General features: G+C 36.5%; 1 protein-coding gene across 8 annotated transcripts in view; it reads left to right on the forward strand.

Moving 5' to 3' along the window:
* The first annotated feature begins 204 nt into the window (after positions 1-204).
* myt1b (myelin transcription factor 1b) overlaps positions 205-23868 on the forward strand; it is a 117914-nt gene continuing 94250 nt past the window's right edge. For 2 of the 8 annotated variants that reach the window (XM_073875047.1, XM_073875051.1), the window contains exons 1-2: positions 1293-1435; positions 7841-7942. In XM_073875047.1, the coding sequence (XP_073731148.1) occupies positions 7852-7942 (91 nt within the window). In that variant the 5' untranslated portion in view covers positions 1293-1435; positions 7841-7851. Of the gene's footprint in view, positions 525-1290; positions 1436-7840; positions 7943-14670; positions 14783-23868 lie in introns of those variants that run through there. The other 6 variants (XM_073875052.1, XM_073875053.1, XM_073875046.1 and 3 more) reach the window with 5 other exon arrangements.

Genomic DNA, 23868 nt, shown 5'->3' on the forward strand with positions numbered 1-23868 from the left:
ACCCGGTTCCTGTATTTAAAGACACATGACACAGTTTGCCCCCAAAATGCCACACACGGAACGTTTTATAAGTAGTTCCGGCTTTTGTTGAAGACGTGTAATAATTCTTGCTGCACTGTATTACCTCCTGCGTCCAGTAGATGGTACAGTAATCCAGGACTGCAAAAACACCATTAAATGTGCGTTTAAAGACATTGTTATGTCTTTCATCTCCGCTTGTAAAACAGGTCAAACGTTTTCTGTTGCTCATCTAACATAAATGTGAAAAAAACTTACTGTATATCTCGCTCAAGAGAAAGCGCAAAATATCATTATTTATCAGTATGCATGTGCCACAAATATGCAAATACATGCAAATAGTATCGGGGCCCACATAAATAAACATCGGTTGTTGTATGAATTTGATTTGAATTTCGGGTGAACTCCATCTGTGTGTTTGCATAGGGAAATCACAGCAAGACTTTCTCTTTGCCCCTGATCCATAGTTTTTAACAGACAACAAAGATGACATGCTGCACGTAAAGGTGAGAGTTTTTACGCTTGTTAGTTACTTTATTACGCTTTTGTCTCAGCAAAAGTCACTTTTAGAAATAACTAGAAATGGCTTTCAAACTATTTAATGCTCAGACTAAAAGTGAGTTAGACATGAAACGCTTAAAAGTTACTTCTTGTAGGTGCTGACTGAACAGATGTTTCAACTGCCTTGAGCCTTGTGTTTTTCCTATTGCTCTTTATAGTTTTGGCTTTTTTTACATTTTCCTGTTTTACCCACAAACTTTAATAATAGAAAATAAGTTGTTTAAAGAAAGTCACAAGATTTGCTACTGTAAGGACCGTCAGTGTTGAAGTGAGCCTCTGTGTGTCAGTGTTGCCTGAGGCGCGAGCGGGCAGCACTTTGAACTTTCTGAAGTTTCAAACTTTCAAAGTTGTTTTTGAGACAAAGCACTTGAGCTGGTCTGATGCTGGTTATTTATCTATAAGATATACTGTAGGGTTCCTAGTGCAATTGTTACAATGTACTATTTAGCAAAGTTTACTACACATGCTTTACACATTCAACTCAACTATTCAGAACCTGCTTACTACTTGCAGATAGGGATCTTATACATTATTAGGGGAAGTACGCTTCACAGTCTCAGCCTCTGGCTATATTTTCATTTGTATGGCTTTTTTATAGTGTCCTTCTATCTAAAAGGAGGCCATTGTGACACTTTTTTTTCAGTTCTTCCTGTACTGTGTGCTTCTGTATCAACAAAGCCACCACAAGTATTTTTCATATCTGTCACTGTAGTTCATGACTTTAGTTTATGAGAAGTTATTCAGAGTGTATAAATAGTTGTTGAAAGTAAAGCTCAATGTGCTCAATGAATCATTCTTCAGACATTTGTTAAGGAAGTACACGTACCAAAACTTTTGTGGCTGTTAAACTTTTGAGGTAGGTTTGGTTTTACTTTATTTCACTCTACTAGGAATGTTTTCCCTATTAAGGTTTTCTAAGAAACAAGTAATCTGTGTAGTTTTATTAAGTTATTGAATGTGCTTTTCTTTCTAACCGTGTCTTTGTGTTTAACCTTTACTGCAGTAACAGCAAAACAATGTCAGTATACACACTGTAAAAAACATTGCACTTAAATTTTTAAGTGTAATTAACTTGGATTTACAAGTAATTTCAGCTTAGATTTTTAGTGATGAGTTGCTGTTACTTATAAAATAAAGTTAAAATAAGTTAATATGATAATTAATTTACAGCAACTCATCACTACATTTTAAAAACAACAAAACATGCAGTGCGAAGTTAAAACAACTTTTTGTAAATCAGTTCAACCTACAGTACCAGGGGCGTCGGACTGGGGGTAAAACCAGGGCCCCAAGGGAAGAGAGGGCCCTTGAAAAGTCTGGAATATATTTTATTGTACCTGGATATTTTCATTTCCTAATAAAATTTCATAATGAATGTCAGATGAAATGTAAAGTTAGTGTATTGGCTGAATAACTGTTTGACTGACTACATTATGTAAAGACTATCTAAAGTCTCACGGTCCCGCCCCTTGCTAATGGGCCAAATGGTTTAGTCCATCTGCACGCGCATTTTGTTTACATTTTTGAGTGGCTGGTGGAGCGCAAACTTCTGCGGTGCGGTTGAATTGTCTTTCTCAAAGAAAGCTAAATCAGGCCACCAAAAAAGAAAGGAAAGACAGGAAAAGGAAACAAGAGGAAACGATTTATTACTGACTTATTTTCAAAGAAAGGTGAGCACAAACTAGAACACGAAAGCTATAGTGCTAAACTGTTTGAATATCCGCGCGATTATTAATACTAAAATGATCTGAGACAACCCATTGAAAAAGCAGAACATACACTTTCATATGATAATTTGGTTATAGACTACATGCAAATTTGAGGTGAAATGCTAAATAAATAAACTGTATACTGTACTGATGCTGTTTACATACAAAACTCCATTATAATAGCCTAATTTGAGGGGGCAAAATTGCCAAGGGGGGCAGAATTGCCTACGACACCGGGACCTTGTGCTACGCCCCTGCAACCTTCTATTTTAAGTTTTGCCATTTAAACAATTGACATAAATTTAAGTTGAAATTGTTTAACTTATTTTTTTAAGTTAAAGTAACATAAAAATATGTGTTATTTTGACGACAAATGCTGCAATTATTTTACAGTGTAGGGTTGCAAATGTGCGGAAAGTTTTCTGTCAATTTCTGGAAACTTTCCATGGGAACTTGGAAAACCCTTTTAACATGAAATTACGGGAATTATTATTTTTTTTTATTTTTTTTTTATTTGTTTATTTAGTCGGGACAATGCACATTAATGAACAGTCTAACATTACTGTAAAGACTGTAAATGAGCCAGGTTATAGCATAAATGCTAATTTGCACCTGTAGTCCCGAGGCAGGAAAACAACAACATACAAAATAGTGCATCACGTAAGAATATAACAATATACAATCAAACAAGAATCACATTAACACACATTCAGACAGATTATATTACTTCAATAAGACTAGTTAAAATGATGACAGAGCTGGGAACTTTTAAGAAATTGTTTAAGATGGTTTTTAAAAGTACAATAGGTTGGACATTCTCTAATGTTTGTTGGGATACTGTTCCAAAATTGACCTCCTCTGATAGACAGTACAGTTTGTCCAAAGGTAGTTTTTCTAAGGGGGATTTCTATATCTCCTCTGAGTACAGCTCTGGTACAATAACCTCTGTCAGACCTTGGTTTAATGTATGTAGATAGTGATGGTGGAGCAAGTCCATGAAAAACTTTAAAAATTAAACAACTATTTTTAAAATGAATAAAATTTTCAAAATGTAGCATATTGTGTTTTTCGAGAATATTACAATGATGAAATGATAGAGGTTTTTGATCAAATATTTTTATAGATTGTTTAAATAACATTTCAATGGGTTTTAAATTTGTATTTCCAGTGAGTGACCAGGTTGTAATGCAGTAATCTATATGTGAAAATATCATTGAATGTAAAAACATTTTAGCAGAAGTAACAGTCATTGATGGTCTAATTTGTTTAAAGTTTTGTAAATTGAATTTGATTCTGTTCGCTGTAAGTTTAATGTGTTTTTTAAATGAGAGTGTTTGGTCCAGTGTGACACCGAGGTACTTGAACTCCTCCACAATGTCAAGTTCCATTCCCCCCAGGAACACATTGGACTGCTCCAGTTTTATGGGATTTTTACTGAAAATCATAACTACAGTTTTCTTTTTGTTCAATAATAGGCAAGATTTAGACAGCCAATGCTGTATATTCTCCAGTTCTGATGTAAGGGTAGATGATGCTTCGTGTGTGCTTTTAGCAGGTGTAAAAATAACCGCATCATCAGCATACATTTGAAAATGGACTTTTTGACAGACATTTGGCAAATCATTTATATAGACAGAGAACAATACTGGTCCCAAAATAGAGCCTTGTGGGACCCCTGCCGAACATTCAAGGTAGGATGACTTAATGCCACTAACGCTCACAGATTGTTTTCTATTGGACAAATAAGATTGAAACCAAACTAGCGCATTTTCCTCGAAATTAAAGTGAGTCAGTTTAGACAGAAGGGCTTGATGATCTAATGTATCAAACGCCTTCTTTAGATTCAAAAAGACTGCAACAACACAGGTGGTTTTATCAAGCAAGGATTTTACTGTTTCTATAAGAACACAGTTTGCTGTCTCTGTAGAGTGATATTGGCGAAAACCAAATTGCATTGGATGCAGAAGAGAATGGCCATGGCTGAGATGTTTATTCAACAGCTTGGCAATCCACTTTTCTGCAACCTTAGATACAACAGGGAGGATACTGATGGGGCGATAGTTTAAAATGTTTGTTTTATCTCCTGATTTAAAAATTGGTGAGACCAAAGCTACCTTCCATCCTGATGGAACAACTCCCATTTTAATTGATAAATTAATCAGATGTGTTATAGGGCAAACCAGCACATCCTTATGTATTTTTAAAAAATGTGTATCAAGGCCATACGCGTCTTTGGCCTTTGAAGGTTTCATAGACTTAATAATGTTAGCCACTTCCAGATCAGTTATTTGCTCTAACCTAAAAACCGGTTGTCCAGGATTAGTAGGCTTACGATCTATTTCTGAGGGACTAAACATTTGGGTTATTTCATTGACAGAATTAATAAAGAAATTGTTGAATTCCGTTGCCAATTCTTTTGGGTTATTTATCAACTTGTTGTTAACTTTTATTTCCAAACATTCATTGTCCATTTTATTTTGCGCTCCAATTAATTTATTAATATTTTGCCATATTAGTTTGCCATTCCCATTTGCACTTGTAATAACGTCCAAGAAAAAATTTGCCTTGGCTTTACGTAAGGTTTGAGTTGTTTTATTTCTTATGGAAGTAAATCTTTGCCTATCAATGGTAAGACCAGATTTTAAAAACGCTTTGAGTAAGATGTCCCTTTCTTTCATAAGTGTTTTACAATGGCTATTCAACCAGGGTAGGTGATTTTCCCTTTTTCTACCTTTTCCTCTTTTTATAAAAGGTTCCATAACATCTGTCATTTTAATGTTAAATATCTGAGAATTGGTTTCAATATCATTTTCCGAAAACAATGCAGACCAATTTACATTATTTAGAATAGAATCAAGATTTTGGTGTAGATGTTTTGGAATAAAATTATCATGGTTATTAAATGTAGATGAATTAAATCGCTTTTTGCTTAGTTTTCGGGAAAAAAATACGATATTATGATCAGAAAGCCCTGTAATGAGATTATATACTTTACCAATCCTTTCACTATGGTTTGCAAATAACAAATCTATGATGGTTTCTGAACGGTTTGTTATTCTAGTTGGTCTTTTAATCATTTGTGTTAAATTAAAATAATCAGTAATTTGTTTAAGAGTCGTTCGTTCCCTCTTTACATTCCAATTAATATTAAAATCACCCATTAAAATAATTTCCTTGGTTTTATCACAGTGATTAAGAAGAAGTTTAAGTTGTTCATAAAAATCATTTTTTGCAGTGGGCTTTCTATATATACAAACTATAACAAAAGACATTGTTGCAGAAAGTGATATGTTAACGCCTACACATTCAAACACTATTTCACTTGGCCATTCAATCATTGTACACTTTAAAGTGTTTCGAACATACATAATTACTCCCCCACCCCTCCCATTATTTCTATCCCTTCTAAATACATTATATCCAGGCATATTTACGACAGCTTCAGGGGAAGAATGGGTTAACCAAGTCTCTGAAAGTCCTAAAAAGTCAATATTGGAACTGCACAGTAAATGTTCCAGTTGTTCACGTTTTGGTTTCATACTGCGTATATTTAAGTGTCCGCCAAATAATCCCTTAACTTTTGACAACGGATCCCAGACTACCCTTGCCTGATTTAATGTGCGAAATATTTTGTTGGTTCTATGGCGTTTAAAGACTGGATTCCTGTGTTTTAATCGAAGAGTCTGTTGATTAACATTGCAAAAGTCAGACACAGTTGTTTGTGTTTGCGGAGTCAGTCGCTCACCAGTGAACTCTCCCACGTCCTCCGTGGAAATGTAGGGAAATTTGTATAAACTATATCATATACAAACATAAATAAACATTTTGTTTTGTCATTCAGACATGCATGCAAGATAATAACATTTTTAAAAATAAAGAAGGAAGAAAAAAATTAAGTTGAAAGATTTTCCTGAGTTCCCTGTTATTGGCTACTCTGCAATTTTTCAAATTCCCAGTTTATTTACATTAATTCCCATATATTCACGTTAATTCCCATATATTCACGTTAATTACAATAGAAAGTTTCCAGCCCTAAAATATTCACTTGTAATTAGGGGTGCACCGATATATCGACCGATGATGCTTGCTATGCTTCTCAATGAATTACGGTGAAATGCCGCTACATCCAAAAGCCAGAGGGCGTCTCGTGCAGAAACTCAAGATGTGCCGGAAACGAAGAACCATACACACGCAGCTATGACCAGGGGGGCAGGGTTTCATATTTTACTGAAGCTTCCCGGGTTCCACCATTGATTAGCCGACCTCCACTTGATGTTAGCATTCCATTGACTCCCATTCATTTTGGCGTCACTTTGACAGCGAATAACTTTGCATCTGAAGATTGGAGACGGAGATTATTAATCAGAATACTTACCAAAATTTGTTCCTGTTCACGCTCACCGTCTCTGCAAGATTCGGTGGGTGATTCAGATTTCTCGTGGCACGGCTATTAGAAGACTTACAATTGTCAATTGCTCACGTGACATCTACGTCATCAAGCTCAGTTTGAATCTGCGCAGTACGCACGACACCCAGGAAGTGCGTGCTTCTAATTGACTTCACTTGTCTCCGTTGAATCCAATAGGGTCGCTGTGTCCATTTCTTTTACTGTCTATGGCTATGACACGCAGCCACAGGAAATGGCTTAAGCATATATTTATATTGCTGTTCTTTAAACCTTTCAGGTATTTTAATGATAATAAAGAATATGTATAATGATTATGTTTGACGAGTGTTGCTTTTTCAAATGCATGTTATAAACGACCCAAACTATCAGTGATTTCAGATTGATAAGGACTTACTGATCAAAAGCCGTAGTACATGAAATAGCTATGAATAAGATCGGCTGTGCGATTCAGAATAGTTATCGGACACGTATTATTATTAAGGTATATCGGCATTTATCGGTGCCCCCCAATTGTAATACCAAGTTGATTATACTTAAAAATTGAAGTGCAATGTTTTTTACAGTGTACATTTATCTAATGACTTGTTGAACTTTAAATATATTTTATAAATGAAAATGTGTTTATTAATAGATTTGTAAAAATCTATTAATAAAATTATTCATAAAATTAAAAACAAAAATCACCTGATGCATTTGGACTTATAGCTTTATAAAAAACCTGTTTGAAGTAGACTGGCAATATGTTCAGAGTGGATAAATATTGTACATAAAGTGAAGGTCTCTGTTGATGCATCATGTAAAGGAAACATTCTTGTATACAAAACATACCAGCACATTTCTCATTCATAGCAAGTTATTTCAATTATACACTGTACTGTCTGTAACCTGACATGCAAGTGAAAGAGAAAACACAACAGAACAAAAGGCCACCATGGGAACCTTTGTGTACACAAGAAGGTCAATTTATTTGCTCGAAGGCGCAAAAGCAATGTTAGGATGAGAAGCCTTGAGTGGGCTTTGATCCAGGTAAGCCGCCGAGATGCCCTTCTCTCTACAAACTCCCCTGATACACACAAACACCAGGAGTGCTTTCTCTTCAAGTGTCTGAAAACTGACTGATCTGATGTCTGTTGTCTTTCTGTAGAGTGACCAGTGATGCATGCTGAAGCCAGTCACAGTCAAAGAGCATGCGGTCTGTCCAAAGAGCAAATCAGTGCAATGGAAGACACTGAGGTGTCAGAAAAAGGTAATAATAGTCCTCATACAGTATGTGATGTGACCCTGTCTGTGAAATCCGATCATAAATTTCATAATCTAATGATGAGATTTGGATCATCATGATATTTCTCAGTCAATAAAGACATAAAGATTATATTTTCACATAATTTTCTTTAATTTATGTAGAAGGATTTTTTGCAGAAAACGGTAAATTACATAAAAATGACTTTAATTTAAGGATTATATTATATCCCAGATGAAAAAGAAATTATATTTATTTAAATTATAAAAAAATTGGTATTTACATATTATATTTTATATATAATGTTTATTTTCATTATTATTATTATTATTATAATTATTTAAATAATAAGCACACATTTAAACAGTAATGCAATGCACAGGGACCTACAAATAGGCTACATTTTTTTGGTTTAGGGGTGAAATATGATTGGACGTTTCTTTAAAAAAAATGTACTCCAATAAGGACAATTGGAGGTTCTCAACTTTTTTCATTTCAAGGCCCATCTATTGTCCACAACAATATTTGAAGTCCCCCACACCCACCAAATATATATACTAGAGCTTGACATTACCAGACAGATGTACATTTGTTACACAAAAATTGCCAAACACTAAAATAATCTTAATTTCTAGTTGTTTTAATGCTTGTTATGTATTATTTTTAATAATTTCAAGTCATCTTGAGGTCCCTTTGGAAGTGTGTTGAGGCCCCCTAGTGGACCCAGGACCTCTTGATTATGGAATTGTAACCATATTGTACTACTGGCCACAAGTGGTTAACTTATTTAATGATTTCTTTTTTAAATGGAAAAAAGAAAACACTAGCTTAAAGGGGACATTTCACAATACTCTTAAGATGTAAAATAGATCTTTGTTGTCCCCAGAGTACGTATTTAAAGTTTTAGCTCAAAATAGCATATAAATAATTTATTATAGCATGTTAAAATTGCAACTTTGTAGGTTTAAGCAAAAATGTGCTGTTTTTGGGTGTGTCCTTTTATATGCAAATGAGCTGATCTCTGCACTAAATGGCAGTGCCGTGGTTGGATAGTGTAGATTAGGGGGCGTTATTATCCCCTTCTGACATCACAAGGGGAGACAAATTTCAATGACCTATTTTTTTCACATGCTTGCAGAGAATGGTTTACCAAAACTAAGTTACATGGAAAAAGTCAGATTTTCATGATATGTCTCTTTAAGGCAGTGGTTGGTTTCCCAACTGGGGGGCGTGGATTTATTTAAAAGGGGATGGCTCCACGCGAAAGCGCACCTCTACTCAAAGCGCACAAATGCAGTCACACATGCAAGTTCTGGGATGAGCGCTCGCTTAACTCTCTCTGTGCTCACGCAACTGCACAACATTTACTTGATTGTCTAGATGGCTTTTGAAACTTTGGGCTTTACACCTGTGATTGGTGGTTTGGTTTGATCCATGACGCATAATCTTTTCTAACACACTCGTCGTGAAATACAGCTAGAAACATGATAGGCCATAAAGACACTACGCAGAGGTTTACGCAGAAAATACATAAAACATCTTCTGTATCTCATTAATGTCATCAAAATCTCATCTTTAGTGTATGTCTGGTCTATTTCTTTGTTGTATCTCACATTAAGTTTGTTTCTCCAATATGGAAATGAGAGCTACTGTATGTGATTCCCATTATAAATCCAGGCAATAACCAACTTGTGTTTGTTAGTTCAGTTTGTTTGATCAGTCTGAATCGTAATGTTATGCTTCCCCTTTTTTTTCTTATTTAGTTTTTTTAGTAGGATCACACACTTAAGTTGCAGTAATTTAGTAATGTTGTTTTAAATACATCCTATAAGGAATTTGCAAGCAAAGGATATATCTGAGAGGGGCTTGAAAATATTTTTTGTACAAAAGGAGGGCCAGGTGGAAAAAGTTTGGGAACCACTGGCTTAAGGTAAAATCAAGACCTTTATCTTTTTACAGAGAATGATTCTGTATCCTTTTGAATAAGACAACTGGGCACTATTTGTATTTTTTAAACTAAGCATTATACCAAACTGTAACAATTTTGTGTTATGTTAAGCAGTTTAAAATGAAATAAATCCAGTTTATACATGTCTAATTTAATTCTATATTCTCAATTTTACTGTTGTGCAATTTAAATGAAAAACCTTAGGCAATGTTAGGGCATTGAGGGCCCCAGGTCCTTGGACTTTGCTTAGAGGCCCCAAATGGTAAACATGCCACTGATTCGGCCAACAAACCAGTATTTCTGAATGACTTGAGGCCGGGATTGGTTTAAAGCAAAAATTATTTTATTAAGGTCAGTATCATTATCTCCTTTTTGACAAAGGTGGCGTTTAGCGGCTTTTGCATCTAAGCTCCTCATATATTGTCTGTGGGAAAGAACCTCTATTGAGTCATTGTTATTTGCTCTTGAGTGATTGGTTTTAGTAGGAATATACAGTATCAGTGCTGTTGAAAAATGTATGGAGATTATTATTATTATTATTATTAATAATAATAATATTTATTATTATTACATTTTCAGTACATGTTTAGCATGAAGATTAGGCATGATGAATGTGACGCTCTTTATCTTTAAAGGCTTATGGTTTAATAAAGACTTGTGGTTTGCCTATTCCCACATTTTTTTTATGTAAATGTGGGCGCGGGCATCTTTGAGCTCTTTTGTGTAAGATTTCCGGTGAGCCACTAAAGCTAATGGTAGTCGTATTGCGAGTGACACAAGTGTGCCGTTTTGACTGGATTTTTTATGTTTATTATGAAATCCAGAATGACTGGCATAATTTGTGCAGTTATGGGTTGCCATAATTGCTGGTACAAACACATTAAATCTCTACAAAACATTTGATTTGACTATAATCCACACACAGAGCTGAATGTGTGTATGGCGCACATGCACCCCTGATCTGTATCCCCATATCCATCCAGTAAAACCTTTCATAGAAGCTGACAGTAAACAATAAGTACAATAATTGTTCAAAAACATGCTAATACAAATATATGCTATATATTACTTTTAAAAAAATGTGCTTGCTTGCTAATTATTAATTCATGTTTATATTTATTCTTAATGTGTTTTTGCGAGTACTTTTGTTATGTTTTAAAGCTCACATAACACACGCTGTTTCTGCATTTCTGATGTTAATCTGGAGTACCTGTAGAGTAGTATTACATACTTTATATCACCGAAGAGTCTTTAGTTTAATCAGATTGATAAAAGAAAGATTAGCTTTACCGAATATTTTTCAGATAACATATGAAAAAATGAAGAAGGAGTTACTACCGCGGGAGGAGCGAGTACGAGTCATGCAACACTTATAACTTATGATTCACTACATGTTCGTGTCATATATATACAGTTGTGTTCAAAATTATTCAACCCCCCAATGCTGTTAAGGGTTTTAGGGAATTTAGTGTACATTTGTAATTGTATTCAGAATGAAATCCTACAATGACTTCTTAAAGAACCATATGCAACTAAAATGACATCAATTGGCTTTGTAATATAGTAGTAAATGTTTCTTTTGTGAATTCTTCATTGACACAATTATTCAACCCCTTAAAGAACTACCACTCTGAAAAACAGAGGTTAATTGAAGTGTTTTCAATCAGGTATTGAAAACACCTGTGGATGTCAGGGAACAGCAATAAAGCCTAATAAGCACCAATTAGGCAGCTTTAAAATGACTGTGATACTCAACTCCTCCTAAACATTTACTGGTGTGGTTACAAACATGGTGAAGTCAAAAGAATGGTCCAGGAAGACAAGAGAAGAGGTGATTAATCTTCACAGGAAGGGCAATGGCTATAAGAAGATTGCAAAGATGTTAAACATACCAAGAGACACCATAGGAAGCATCATTCGCAAATTCAAGGCAAAGGGCACTGTTGAAACGCTTCCTGGTCATGGCAGAAAAAAGATGCTAACTGCGACTGCTGTGCGCTATCTGAAGCGTAGAGTGGAAAAAAGTCCCCATGTGACTGCTAAGGAACTGAGAAAAGATTTGTCAGATGTGGGTACTAAAGTTTCTGCTCAGACAATACGGCGCACCCTGCGTACTGAAGGCCTCCATGCCAGAACTCCCAGGCGCACCCCCTTGCTGTCTCCAAAGAATAAGAAGAGTCGACTGCAGTATGCCAAAAATCATGTGGACAAACCACAGAAGTTTTGGGATAGTGTTCTGTGGACTGATGAAACAAAATTAGAACTGTTTGGGCCCATGGATCAACGCTATGTTTGGAGGAGGAAAAACAAGGCCTATGAAGAAAAGAACACCTTGCCTACTGTAAAGCATGGTGGGGGGTCAATCATGCTTTGGGGCTGTTTTGCTTCTGCAGGTACAGGGAAACTTTAGCGTGTGCAAGGTACCATGAATTCTCTTCAGTACCAGGAGATATTGGATGACAATGTGTTGCAGTCCGTCACAAACCTGAGGCTTGGGAGACGTTGGACCTTTCAACAGGACAATGATCCCAAGCATACCTCCAAATCCACTAGAGCATGGTTGCAGAAAAAAGGCTGGAACATTTTGAAGTGGCCATCGCAGTCACCAGACTTAAATCCGATTGAGAACCTCTGGTGGGACTTAAAGAAAGCAGTTGCAGTGCGCAAGCCTAAGAATGTGACTGAACTGGAGGCTTTTGCCCATGATGAATGGGCCAAGATACCCGTAGATCGCTGCAAGACACTTGTGTCAAGCTATGCTTCACGTTTAAAAGCTGTTTTAACTGTAAAAGGATGTTGTACTAAGTACTAAGATTGAATGTCACTTGGGGGTTGAATAAAACTGATAATGATGTGAGCACAGAAAAGACATTTGTGGTTATTTCATTATAAATGTTATGTTATATTTGTCTGACCTACACATGCCTCTTTGATGTAATTGTAACCAGGATGACTGAATGATCAAAATCAATGTCAAACCGGCCAAAACAATCAATTTCAGTTGGGGTTGAATAATTTTGAACACAACTGTATATATATATATATATAATATGCACGCGCCTATTTCCAACATAAGACAGAAGTCTTACTTACCGCATGCAACTCATTACCCGGTTGGGACTTTTAAATGAAATCCAGCCCATCAAACACACACGCAAAACTACACTGCTACTCCGGATAATAAACTATATCCATTGTTTCCATAAGGCTGGCTTTCTTCTCCTTACATCCAAAAACACACTTCTTCTTTAGTGCCATTGTTTAGTTTTGAAATTAAACAAAGCTGTGTCGCGTGATGTGATGTTTGTAAGTTCTAGCGTCTCCCGCTGATTGACGGGTGGGCGGGGTTTTCCGGAGGAAGTGCCCATAAAAAGAAGTGATACTGTATGTATAGAAACCCCTGAAACGTCAGCTGAACTTGTACGAACACTGGCGAAGTGCATTCGGCACAGAAATACTCTGTAACACGCCCATCTGCTTTTTTGATACTTTGCCTATGTTTAGCATGAGGAAACAACTCTATAACTGTGTTAATAAGTCAGAATGCATGAAATACCATTGAACCACCACTTAAAATGTAAAAGCTAATAATTTTCTAAATTAACTCCCAACTCTTCTGCGTATGAAGCGATATAATAATATTTTGCATAAGACGAAAACAATACTGAATAAATGTAATTAGTTAATATAATTTGTTTAAATAACTCAATGTGTTGAATTGGATGAAGCGCCACATAAACGTGATAAGCTTGATGACCATAGAAACTCCAAAAGTCAATAAATAATTGCTTTTAATAAACTTAAATAATAAAGTTTTTAAAAACTCACTACAAGGGGAACGTTGGGACATTTTAAACATATGCATTAAAAAGGTAAAGACACAAATTATTGGTCAATTTCATGTACAAGCACTCGAATGACTGACTGACTTTCCCCCTGGTATGCCTCTGTGCTTTATAGTTGCATATCGAACACCTGTCAACTCCCAGCAATAATAATTTTGGACACTTCTGGATACTTCTGTACCTGTGAGTGAACAAATATCATAAGTACAAAAGTTTGTTGTTTCCTTTCACACAATAAATTGCAGTTTAAATCGAAAATGACATTAAAATGAATAGAATATAGAGATGGAAACTGCTTTTTTATAAATGGTTAGCTGTAACTGTGCTGGAGACTGTGAACTGGTTTTATGATATTGTCATGTGTAAAGGGGTTGTAATTTGTGGTGCAGTAATAATTTCATGTGCTATAAACTCTACTTCAATCTCTATCTTTACACACACACACACACACACACACACACACACACACACACACACAATTACATTTGTGTGCTCACAGACTGTGAAAATACCAGGTATTATTTACACCACACATTCATGTTCAGTTCAGGTACATACAGTAGACACACAGTTGTGCATGTGCTCTTTTCTATCTTATTAACGTATGTATTTACATAATGATTCACAGGTTATCCTTGCATCTATGTACATTCATTACACTATAGATTACAATCTCCCTCCCTTTCTGTCTTTCTTTGCTGTCTCGTTCCCCATCCAGTCTCTCTCCTGTGCGAGTAGTAGTCATTTTAAATCTAATCTGCATATGAAATCAATGAGTACTGTCATTGGATACTGATCACATAAAGATTACTTTCTAGATTGCATGCACATTATGTACGGATCTCCACACCCTTTTTCTGACCCCTCACTAATAATCCTGTATGTGTTCGGTTCAATTACAGTGCCAGTTTTTCAGCTCTTATCTTTTTGTTTTAAATTAGGTCAGATCATCATGTTAAATCCAAGTGGCACACTGTCAACTCAAGAGGTGTGATCACGTTTGGCCACCAGATGTCAGCATAGCAATGAAAACATCTTTCTTGGTTCATCACAGTTAGTGACATTTTTGTTGTTTGTTTCTCTTCTGTTGGTTGTTAATGTGTGATAATAACAAGTGTATCTACACTCTCAGAAATTAAGGTACAAAAGCTGTCACTGGGACAGTAGGGGAGAGCGGGGCACAAAGTAACGTGTTTGCCTCTATCATTCAAAAAATATTAAGTTAGATTAATTATTATTTTATACAATCAGCACACACCACTTGGCTACAAATAAACACTTAAAGTATGTTTGTGGGACCTACCTTTATTGTACAATTACACCGAAAGTGACAGGAGTGCAAACGTTACCCCATAGGTGGGGTAAATTGTAACACCTGCTAGAAATTTTGGTTAAACACAAATAATTCAATAAAATTATGTCTACATACTAAAGGTGGATATTGTTTATATATCTGCCTTTAATATATAGATATCCACATGTTTATTCATCCATGATCCTTTATCTATAACCATACTAATACTGTAATATGCATCAATGCAAATAAATAGATTTTTATGAAAGGGCTGCAAAATTAAGACAAAAAAAATCATAATTGTGAGTTTTTTCCCCTGATATTGTATTAACAGTTATCATTTTGATGAATAGTATTTAGATACTATGTTTTCATCTCATTATCATTGTATACCCCAGTTAGAAATCGAAAAAATACATAAGATGAAGAAATTGATGGCTCCAAAACTCTTTAATATCTTGACCAAAACACATCAAAACGTTTCACATTTTCAAAGGAGATCATCTTCTGATAGTAAGAGAAAACGACCAAAAACACAGATTGCTCGGCCCTGTAGAAATATGTAAAGTAGCTGCGTTACAATTAACCCTGTGTAAGTTTGTGCCCGGCTCACCCCTACCTCTTAGGTAGCAGTATGCACCTTTTAGATACAAAAGTGTACTTTTTGAAAATGTTCCTTTTTTCTGAGAGTGTAAGAAGGTAAATGTGCCTCAAACTGGATAAACACTGGAAAAACCGTATAAGGTTATAAATATTAATTGAGGGAATTCACACAATTGGCTGTTTACACCTCACAGTAATCACCTTTTGCCACCATACACTTTTTATTCATTTGAGGCAGATACTATTAGACAGTAGTCCTGTCTGAATTTTACTGCATGCGCAAATTATTTTCTGGTGAGAAGACACAGAAGGGTCATATAAACCTGACAAAAACCTAGGGGTGCCCACAAAAGTAAAATAAAGGATTTTTCTTCAGCGCTTTATTGAAGGGACATTATAGAAAACAGCTTTTTATAGTCTCTAGCTACCCCTGCAAAGCTCATAAATCCTTTAAGGCCAGAATTAAAGATTACAGTTGAGTTCAGATGATGATTAAAGATTGGGTTAATTGGTTTTATCATAGTTAGCTGCATTTAAAAACAAAAGTCTTTATTTGTCTTTAAGCACTAAGGTGTTAACAGGTACCATGGTGCTTTTGCAAAGGTCCTAAAACTTAATAAATACATTGTGTGGTCACTGGGTCAGTACCCTTAAAGGAGCGGTGAATTTGTTGATTTTATTGTTTTATACTGTTGTCTGATGTCTACTTATGATGTTTGCGTGGTTTTTACATTCAAAAACATCAAAAGCAATAAGCAATACACTATTTTGTAACATGGATTAGTGGCTCTCTGGAGAAATGGTTCGTTTGAAGGGGCGGCCGCATTGAAGACCTAGACGTAAACGCCCACTGCTATGATTGGACAGCTTCATTCCCCGTCATTACAAATGTTTTAAAAACATTAATGTGTAAAAATAGCAGCCGAACACATATATGTTTGAGCCACAAAAGATTCTGGCTACTAAAGATGATACACATAAATAACAATACGTATAGTAAAGTAGAAACAAAACTTTAAACTCGACGTGACTAAATTACCGTCTACAACACAGTAAGCGCGCATCAGAATCTAAACTGCGGCTGATAAATCTTTATCAATAACTTTTATATTTCTATTGGGCTTGTGAGGTTGCTCTTACATCCACGTAACGTTACATACCACAGTTATATGATAAAAAGCTTTGTTGAGTGTTGGACCTTTCAAACGCAACTTGCCTAAATTACTGTATACAACACAGTAAGCGGGCATCAGAATCTAAATTGTGGCTGATAAGTCCTTCCTTATCACTAACTTTGTATATTTCTACCGTTATATTACAGTCGTGTTAGTAAGTGTTGTACCTTTATTAATCGTTTAATGTTTTTAGTAAATTAAAACAGTCAAACATCCATGTTTAGACACGGATATTACAACAGGACATATCAAGCGATCTCTTCTAACAAAGCAATAGTGAAACGCAGCAATTCAAATAAAGTAAAATGTCTTACTTACTATGTATACTGCTGTGTCATTTTTGTCAGATCCAATATCAGTGGTGTTTTTAATCACAGTCTCTCTGCAAATCCAGCATTGACTTCTTTACAAATGAATCTGCGGTACACAAAATAAACAAACACTCCCCACGCGAGCTGGAACTTATTCAAAAACAAACTTTAAAGGAACAGTATGTAGGATTGTGGTCAAAACTGGTAATGCAATCACAAAACTGGTGGCTAAAACTGGTACTGCAATGACACAACTGGTGGCCAATACACAAAATGACAACATAAACATCAGTTGAGGGCTGCAATATCCTGGCCAGACCACGGTTGTCAGTGATATAAGTATTTGAAATGAAAATGATTTCTTAATGTCTAGTAACATATTAGGGCCATTTTATGATTAATTGATATAAATTTCTTACATACTGTTCCTTTAACCATGCATTCCTAATGTTATGTTCTGAGCCTCCGTTATCCAGCGTTTGTGTTCTTCCCATAGACGGTTCCTCCACAACCAAAAACTGAAACTCTGTTTCCATGGTTACTCTATCATAACAGATCAACGCTTCAAAATAAGAGTCTCTCAGAAAAAATTATTTCAAAGTCATTTTGGTTACATTTGGCTATCTTTAAAGACATGTTTACTGATTGTTGAGACACACATGTGTCACGCGAAGCTGTGGGAGGGGCTATTTGGCTTTGGGGAGGTGTTTCAATTCTACTTTGACGTCATATTTCTCACTCGGTAGTAATACTGGCTTGGTGCCAAAAACTGTTATATTTCAGTAGCACAGACTTTTTCAGTTCTGAAACTTGCAGGATTTTCATTTAAGTATGATGACCTCTTAAATAACATGAGTATTTGATTCACAATTCCTTTAAAGAGCACCTATTGTCCGATTCACATTTTTATGTTTCCTTTGGTGTGTAAGTGTGTATTAGTACGTGTTATCGATATGCAAAAGGTACAAATCCTAAAGTAAATGATGACGCAAGTTATCGTCTCCAATGTAAATCTCTTTTCTTGGACTGCAACAAACACAAGGATTGTAGGCAACAGTTTACTACCTGGGATTGGTGATGTAGACAAGACCGACATTATCATAACTCCTCCCGCTTCGTACTCACAGCCTGTAAGTTAACTCCTGTTAGCATTGCATTGTGACCGAATCTTTCAAACATGGTAAGGAGTGTCACATTTCCAGCTGATGTCAGAGGTATTCAGGCCAATCACAACAAAAACTTTTATTACGCGACTAATCATTAGGCAGCCCTACTCTTTTTTACCAGTAGGCACCTCTGAGGTACTTTATAAAGGGAACTGCCCCAGGGACAGCTAGCTTTTTCCTGCCTTTTTTTCTGACAGCGTACTTAACAATAATAGCCTTAAAACAGACATCTTGGCAACATACACATGCTATCAGAGATAAATGACTCGGATGGTGTGTTCGGTTTATTGCACGGTTATTTTTTGTCTTTATGTAAGTTTCATTTCCAAACTATTTTTTAAAAATGAGTAGTCTCGCCATTGGTAGCGTTTTCTCCAAACTTTGGTCTGTTTGTATATCTGTGGGTGTATGGTGTAGACGGCGGACTCATTAAGCACTAAATGAAAGTGATGAGATGTGATTTTAGAGCGCATCTGGAACAAATGGCCCAGGCGTTCTCTGTTCAGTCTGGCCAATTTCAGAGCCCCATGCCCCCCTCATCCACCCACTGACAACATCTTGAAGCCCAGCACACATACAGGTTTAAATCTGATATGTTGTTTCGTCGGGCTTGTGTACGCAGTTGGTCTGATATGAATGTGATTCCACGCTTTGATGCAGAGACAGATTGTAAAGTGTGATTTTATTAAATCCTTCATTAGGATTCATCAGTGAGATTGGATCAGAAAAAGGTCACCGTGCGTATTCGGCCCACTCTCCCGCCCCCGACAACCCCCCTCGTCTGCCCTCTCCCTCTCATTTCTCTCTCATTTGCTTTAGTTCGGGGGGAGTGGGTAGGCCGTCGCCGCTGAAACGAATTTGCTGTGAAAATGGGGAAAAATGAGCATTACAGGCTGGCGGAGGAATACAAGGTGAAAGTGACATTATCTCCCCCTCCACATCTTCTCCATCTCCGCCCCTCCTCCTCTCCATCCCCGTTTCCGTTTCTCCGGCACCCGTGCGGGACGATGGTGCCACAAATCATTTGTATGCTCGCATTTGGGTCCGCAAGCCACGATGGTGCTTAATGTTCACAGAGCAGATGACTTTGGGGGGGTGGGCTATTTTCTGGCACATGAAAACATCAGTTGGAGTTGGACCTGAAATTGAGAGGGAAATTGCTCACGCCATATGTCATCTTTTGCTGAGGGCTTTTTTCCTGAATGTTATGCGTGTGTCTGTATGTGAGGCAGTTTGCTCAGTGTTAATTGTTGTTATTGAAGTGTAAATTTGTGCTCTTATGGGAAATGCTGTTTATTCAATGTAAATCTGTAGACCTGCTACAGTTAGTGTAGTGCAAGATTTTGTTACACATTGGGGTTTTTGGTATCCCCACAGCTCCAATCAATCAACAAGATTAAAGAAGTGTGTCAGACGTATTTAGCAGGATATCATTTAGCAGTAAAATCATTGCATTGTTTACTAACAACAACCAAAACTCTAAAACACTGAAATATGGAATATCTTTAGCCCAATTTATACTTCTGCGTCAGACCTACGCCAGACCCTCTACGCTGTAGGCTCAGTTTTCATTTATACTTTTGTGTCTTTGTACGCGTCAGCACACAGTATGCAGTGTCGACAGGCATGTTGGTGTCACCCACAGTATCAAAGTTTGAATGTTTTTTTTAATCTGAAGCCCCCTTTTCTCCCCCATACACATGGTCATGATTCTTCCACCATGCTAGGTCTATTACCATTTGTGTCTGAACCGATCGCCCAATCCCTCCGTGTGATATTACAGACAGAAATTATCACTTCTATTCATATACAGTACACACACAGTGTATTTCATACAGTACACACACAGTGATACACACTGGATCAGTCATGCACGATTCATCTGTTACAGTCATCACATGTATGCACTAAAAAGACATATGTGGCAGTGTACAGTGTAAAACACATGGTACGTTGACATTCACACACTCGCACATGGCCTTGCCCTGAAAAGCATACATGCAGTACTGTATACTTTACACACAGAAACACTTACTGTAAGTGGGAGGTACTGTATAATAATCTTGCCCTAAAGCAGGTGCCTGAACTCTTCATGGCTGTTCCAAAGGGACCTCCATCTGTGAGATTCAAATGCAATATGTATTGCCAAATGAGACAACTGTTATTAAACACCATGTCTGTGTGAAATGTCTGTGGGCGTATGTAGGTACAGTATGGATACACATGGCCATGTTTATGTTTTACTCCTTTATTCCACATGTGTACCTTTTAAGTGCATTGTGGAAAGTAATGGAAGCACCTTCACACGTTAGAAAGGTGTGAAAACAACATAAAACAGTGTTTGCACCTCATTTATATCCAAGTAAAACATTGTGAAAAGTGGGCAGTTCATACCAGAATGCACCGGCTTAGTGGGAATATGATCATATATAATCATGGGATATATGGAATAAGGTTAGATATTGGATACAACAAGATGTGGTACTACTACATGAATAGGGTGCAATGCAATGTTCAAAATGGCCGCGATGAAAGATGAAGCTTTACAATTGAAAAAAACAGTCGATAAAAACTGACGAGTTGCAGGAGACACTTGAAAAATGTGTTTTTAGCGCAATTTGAGCTTAAAGGTGCTCTAAGCGAATTCACACGTTTTAGACCATAAAACATTTTTTGTTACATACAGTAAACATCTCCTCACTATCTGCTTGCTGCCTGTCCACTGATCAAACTGTAAAAAAACGTGATCTCTGTAGACAGCCCAGGCTCCACAAACTGTAATAACAAACAAAGAGGCCAAACCTACCACCACGAAACATGACAAAGTGTTCCAGCCAATAAACATCAAGAAGGATTTGGGGGTGGGGGTTGTGCGCGTTTATGAAAACACAGAAGGGAGGGGGAGGAGTTAGCTACGCTCCGTTTGTTTGAAAACAGTTCAAACATCAACAAAAAGTGACGTCAAACAGATTCGCTTAGAGCGCCTTCAAAGGGATAGTTCACCCAAAAATTAAAATTCTGTCATCATAGGGCTGGATAATAATTCAATATCAATATATTTTGCGGTATAGTGTTTTTTTTTTCAATAATGGTGATATGTTTTCTAAACACATTTCTGATATTTCAATATAAATTACAGCGTCCCATGGCCGTTCACACGTCACTTCTAAAAACATATTTTAAATGCAGGTTAAGGTGCGTCTTTCTTCCATATCACTTCTGTGGCGTCTTTTTGTAGCTTAGCAACCATGAGTCTCTGTAACGGCAAGGTAAACGTAATGCCTGATTGCATTTAAATCACTCGTTAGAACCTCGCATCAAATCATATCATTGTCACCTTGCGATCAATGAATCTGGTTGGGACTTTGGAGTGTTTGCTCAGAGAAGAGCTGTCACTCAAAAGTACGAGATGGAGGGGCGGGGTTAGTTTGCGTCAAGTCACAGCTTCCAATGACGACACCAAATTGGGGGCGGGAGAACGGGAGATGTAATGCAACACAAACTGAACTACAGATGAGAAAAGTCAGGTTTCCGGGTTAAAAAAAGGTGAGAAACGTGCAAAAGTTAAAAGTATGTAACTTACGCATCTATGACACTCGGCACATTATGAGTATAATATATGTATTTAAAGGAGACATTTCACGAGACTTTTTAGTATGTAAAATAAATCTTTGGTGTCCCCAGAGTACATATGTGAGGTTTTAGCTCAAAATACCATATAGGTGATTTATTGTGGCATGTTAAAACAGGCACTTTATGGGTCTGAGCAAAAATGCACTGTTTTTGTGTGTATCCCTTTATATCCAAATGAGCTGCTCAGGTGGGCGGAGTCTCAAGCGCTCGCGCTGTAGAGAAGACAGAGCATTAAGAGGGAGATTCTCACGAAAGAAGTTAGTAAGCGATGTTCAGCATGTTTAAAAAGTCAATCATCTGTTTTATGCTAAATACATGTTTATCAGTAGATGGGGAACATTGTGGAATAAAAATAAAGACTTTTAGGTCTCATGCTGCCAGTGTTTTAAACAGGCACAATTATTTTCAGCATGTTACAATAAATTACACTTCCACAAACACTCAGAAGTTTACTTTTTGACCAAACCACACAAGCACATGTAAATGATCTGTAATAAAACAACACGTTTAATGCTTAAACTTTAGAGAAACATTAAACAACATATTTCTGCTTATTGTGTATGATAGTGAATGCGCGTTGTTCTCTCACTCTGTCCCGTGCAGTGCATTAATCCTCGTGTTCATTCATATAAACTTCAGAGAAACATATTAAACAACATACTTATATTGATGAAAGTGAACCGTCGCGTTGCTCTCTCTTGTTCGCTCACTCACTCACTCACTCACTCACTCTCTCTTCTCTCTCTCTCTCTCTCTCTCTCTCTCTTTCTCTCTCTCTCTCTCTCTCTCTGTCTCTCTCTCTCTCTCTCTCTCTCTCTCTCTCTCTCTCTCTCTCTCTCTTTCTCTCTCTCTCTCTCTCTCTTTCTCTCTTGCACTAAGGTAACATTAATCCTCATCTTCAACCTTTAGAAGGACCCTTAAAACTACAAGTTATAAGATTGTAGGCTACTGTTTGTGTTTAAGGGAATACAAACGCGTCGTGCTGTCAGTCATACTTTCTCTCGTAAGGCTGCTTCATGGTTGGATAGCGCAGATGAAGGGGCGGTATCATTATAATAAGATCCACTTAATACGTCATGGGGGGAGCGAAATCCGAATAACCTATATATTAACATGCTTGCAAAGAGAGCCTTACCAAAACAGTTACAGGGTTGCTATTTTTCATGTTTTCTGGGTTGGTAGAAGCACTGGGGACCCGATTATAGCACTTAAACATGGAAAAAGTCTGATTTTCATGGAATGTCCCTTTTAATGTAGTATGCTAGTATCTTATATATATGCAATTACAAATAGAGCTTTGATATTTTTTTGTAACATTAAGTAGACTACCATTCAAAAGTTTAAGTCTCTTTTACTTAGGCTATTTATTCATATTTTTCCACATATTATAACAAATTGATCAAAACTATGAAAGTCAATATTGTGAAGAAATTAATTAGTATGAAACTTTTGTATTACAGCATTTATCACTGACTGATGTTCAGGTGCACCTTATTAATAATATTGAAGGTGAGCATCAAAGTCCTAAGTTTATTTGTGAGTTTACATTTAATTTTATTTGAAGGCTGAATACAAATTAAAGGTGAACATCAATTTATTTGTAAAAATGTTTTTATATCTTATATAGTTTTAGATGAGCAGCCTTTATAGACTTGGCAAATTCATTTGTTCAGAAGTTTTTGTTCAGACATTTGTTGTGGGCATTTTTTGCAGTTTATCCCAAGGTTTAACATTCATACTGTTATTAGAATGCTATCGCATCAATCGAAATTTAGAAGTATACTGTAAATAGTAATTTTGCCCATATCGTCCAGCCCTATGTCATCATTTACTCATTCTTGTGTTGTTACAAAAACCTGTATACATTTCTTTGTTCTGATGAACACATAAGAAGATATTTTGAGGAATGTTTGTAACCAAACCGATCAGAAGCCACATTGACTTCCAGAGTATTCTT

This window comes from Misgurnus anguillicaudatus, chromosome 13 (genome assembly GCF_027580225.2).
Source record: "Misgurnus anguillicaudatus chromosome 13, ASM2758022v2, whole genome shotgun sequence".
In the NCBI taxonomy this organism is placed as follows: domain Eukaryota; kingdom Metazoa; phylum Chordata; class Actinopteri; order Cypriniformes; family Cobitidae; genus Misgurnus; species Misgurnus anguillicaudatus.